This window comes from Aplysia californica, unplaced genomic scaffold (assembly GCF_000002075.1).
Source record: "Aplysia californica isolate F4 #8 unplaced genomic scaffold, AplCal3.0 scaffold00888, whole genome shotgun sequence".
Lineage (NCBI taxonomy): Eukaryota > Metazoa > Mollusca > Gastropoda > Aplysiida > Aplysiidae > Aplysia > Aplysia californica.
Genome location: NW_004798158.1, coordinates 177561 through 180396, shown reverse-complemented (window position 1 = coordinate 180396; position 2836 = coordinate 177561). Strand labels below are relative to the sequence as shown.

Below are 2836 nucleotides of genomic sequence, written 5' to 3'. Positions count from 1 at the left end.
TACCTCACTTAATGGGGTTGACCCTGAGTGATATGTAGGGTCAAACAGCCTGCCTCGTAAATAGTACAGCATTGTTTCAACTTGAATATAAAAAGCATTTTACAATTGAATAAAGTACTTAAGTCCATTTTTGCTAAAAATCGAGATTTTTGCATAGGGTGATAAAAGAAAGGGGACTGCACCCTCTCGGCCTTCTATGGAGACTGTATCTTTGATTTTCAGAGCTGTGTCCTCTGTTTTAGCTCGCCTTTCCCACTGCAATCGTATATTAACGAGAAACAGTTTTTGGCCTTTTTCTTCAAAACTACCCTAGTGTGACTTAAGTACGTTACTGAAAAATATCCCCTTCAAGTGCATGAATAGACAGTGCAAGTGTCACTTTTGTCAATAATTGTAATTGGTATGTAAATTTAATTTACTATTGTTATTATTATTGTTATTAGTATTATTTATTACTTTTATTGATATTGTTGTTATTATTTTGTTATTCTTCATTATCATTCATTTTATTATTATTATTATTGTTGTTTTAACAAATTATTTTTATCATTATTGTTATGGTTCTTATTGTTGTTATTATTGACTTTCATTTCCCGTTTCTAGAGATTGTGAAGAGGTTCATTTTGATTTGTTTTTTTCAGCTCGTGAAATCCATCGCCACCACATTCCTTGGTACCAACGTATATATGGCTGTGAGTTGACCTTTCACCTTATCCTTATTGGGTGGTTGGCGGGTGCCCTGATGTGATTTGCTCCTTTTTTTCTATCAAACATCTATCGTTTTTATTATTTTTCTTTGTTACTCTTGAGGGACAACTTTAAACTTCAGCACTTATATGACTTATTTGTGTTGTAAATGCTGTAAAACTCTTACTAAAATAGAAAACTAAAAACCTTCTCCTTCTCTTACAGTTTGGCTCAGAGATATTGTAAAGTGAAAAATGATGTGGGTGTTTTTGTGTCTTTCAATAGCTGTTTTTCATGTGGTGATGGAGATGGACAGTACTTTTCACGTGATTTCAAGGCCTTCGTGTCATTTCAAATGTCCCAAAAACTGCATTTGTCCAATTTATATTAGCGATAAGTTCTCAGTTTAAGTTAACCTTACAAGTCTGACCTCTGGACTGACAAGTGACCTCTTGATTGCTGTCCACAGCCGGAGAGAGTTCAAGGTCACGATTATGGGAAGCCAGCAGAAGTGTGGAGTTTTGGGGTGACTTTGTTTGAGGTGAGTCCCACTGTGTCGGAGATGTGGCGCTTAGAGTGCCCTTGGTTGAATAAATAGATATATGTGTCACGACGTGGTGGAATCAGGCGCTCGTCAATTTTTGGACATGTGGAGTTATTGGTATCATTTTAAAGCTTGTCCATTTGTCTTGCTTTTGGTGAGATAAATACTCATTTATCACGAATAGATGTAGAGAAATTTGCGATTGAAGGAGGTGGGGGTCGCTTGGTTTCAGAGGTAAAATTAGCGAGAAATGACCGCCAAAGTTTGGTAACTTCCAAAGCTTGAGAGTCCTTAAAAACTGCAAATTTATATTTTTTTGTGCCTTAGATCAACATTTTTCAGTGAAATCCACACAGAAATGTGTTTTTAAAAGGACCTTAAACATGTTGAGTCAAAAAACAAACATTTGATAAAAATTGCCAAACGGACTGAAAAATACCAATTTCTTTGATTTCATTATTTTGACGAGCGCCTGATTTCACCACGCTGCCTCACTTATGGTTTAACACTTTGCGGTCACATGCTGCAATAGTGCGACAGCGAAAATTATCAGTTCCAGTCGCTTGATGCACTTCTGCGACAGGCCCGAGAAGTCCATTGCAGTCACTCTCTTGGCTGGGTGACCAGATGGGGTATTTTGTACTGCCGGCTGTGTGTGACTGCAAAGTGTTTTAAAAAAGAATACAGTTAACTACTACTTTATCCTTCCTTGCTGAGAAATGTGGTATACAATGGCGTACATACGTACATAAATATATTCATACATGTATTAATGGTGTCTAAACCCTAACTGTATAACAATTTTTTGGGGTTTTTTTTAACTCATCAAAAAGTGACTCTTTTGATTTACATGTTGAAAGGCAACACAGAGTTAACCCACCGTACTTTTATACTATTTCTAGGGTTTGATGACTCCTGATTTGTATTAGCGATCTGCATATCGACCTCAGCAATGGCTTTTAAGTGAAAAAAAGTTGTCTTTTTTTATGTCCAGTTACGTGGTTAGAACACAAATCCGTTGATATATAATATAACGACAAATTGAGCAACATCGCATCATAATAAGCAATGTCACGGGAAAACGTCCAAACGGCACGCCTTTGCTGGTCGCCTTTGTGCAGTGCCCTGTTTTAAAGCCATTGTTATTGGGTTTTTCTCAAGGACATGTCTCTTCAGTTTAACCGGGTTTTCTGTTTAGAGAGGTTACTCAGTGGGTGGTTGTCGGGTGCTCTGGTGTGGTTTGCTTCTTCTTTCCTATCAAACATCTATCGTCCTTATCTCCCCTCCTTCTTTTTTGTGTTTGTCACTCTCTTGTAACACCACTTCGGTACTTATATGACCTTATTGTGTTGCAAGTGCCGTAAAACACTTACTAAAACTAAAGAGGTTGCTCAAATAGAAAAAAAATAATTGTAGATTATAGAGTATTTCATTTTACCTTCGTTTTTGGATCAATAATGTTTGGTTTAAGCAAACTTCACTGGAGTTTATTCATTTTCTGTCTCGTTCTTTCTTCAGCTGGCCTGTGGAAAACTGCCTTTTGCAAGTGTAAGTAACACGCTTTCCCTCTCTCTGTCAGTTTCTCTCTATCTGTCTCTCTCTCTC

The 2836-nt window shown here is 37.1% G+C and overlaps 1 protein-coding gene across 1 annotated transcript in view; it reads left to right on the top strand.

Moving 5' to 3' along the window:
• LOC101846695 (dual specificity mitogen-activated protein kinase kinase 5) overlaps positions 1-2836 on the top strand; it is a 21094-nt gene that overhangs the window by 14300 nt on the left and 3958 nt on the right. Inside the window, exons 16-18 of the mRNA XM_013089184.2 lie at positions 642-692; positions 1157-1228; positions 2750-2779. Coding sequence (XP_012944638.2) covers positions 642-692; positions 1157-1228; positions 2750-2779 — 153 coding nt within the window. The remainder of the gene's footprint in view (positions 1-641; positions 693-1156; positions 1229-2749; positions 2780-2836) is intronic.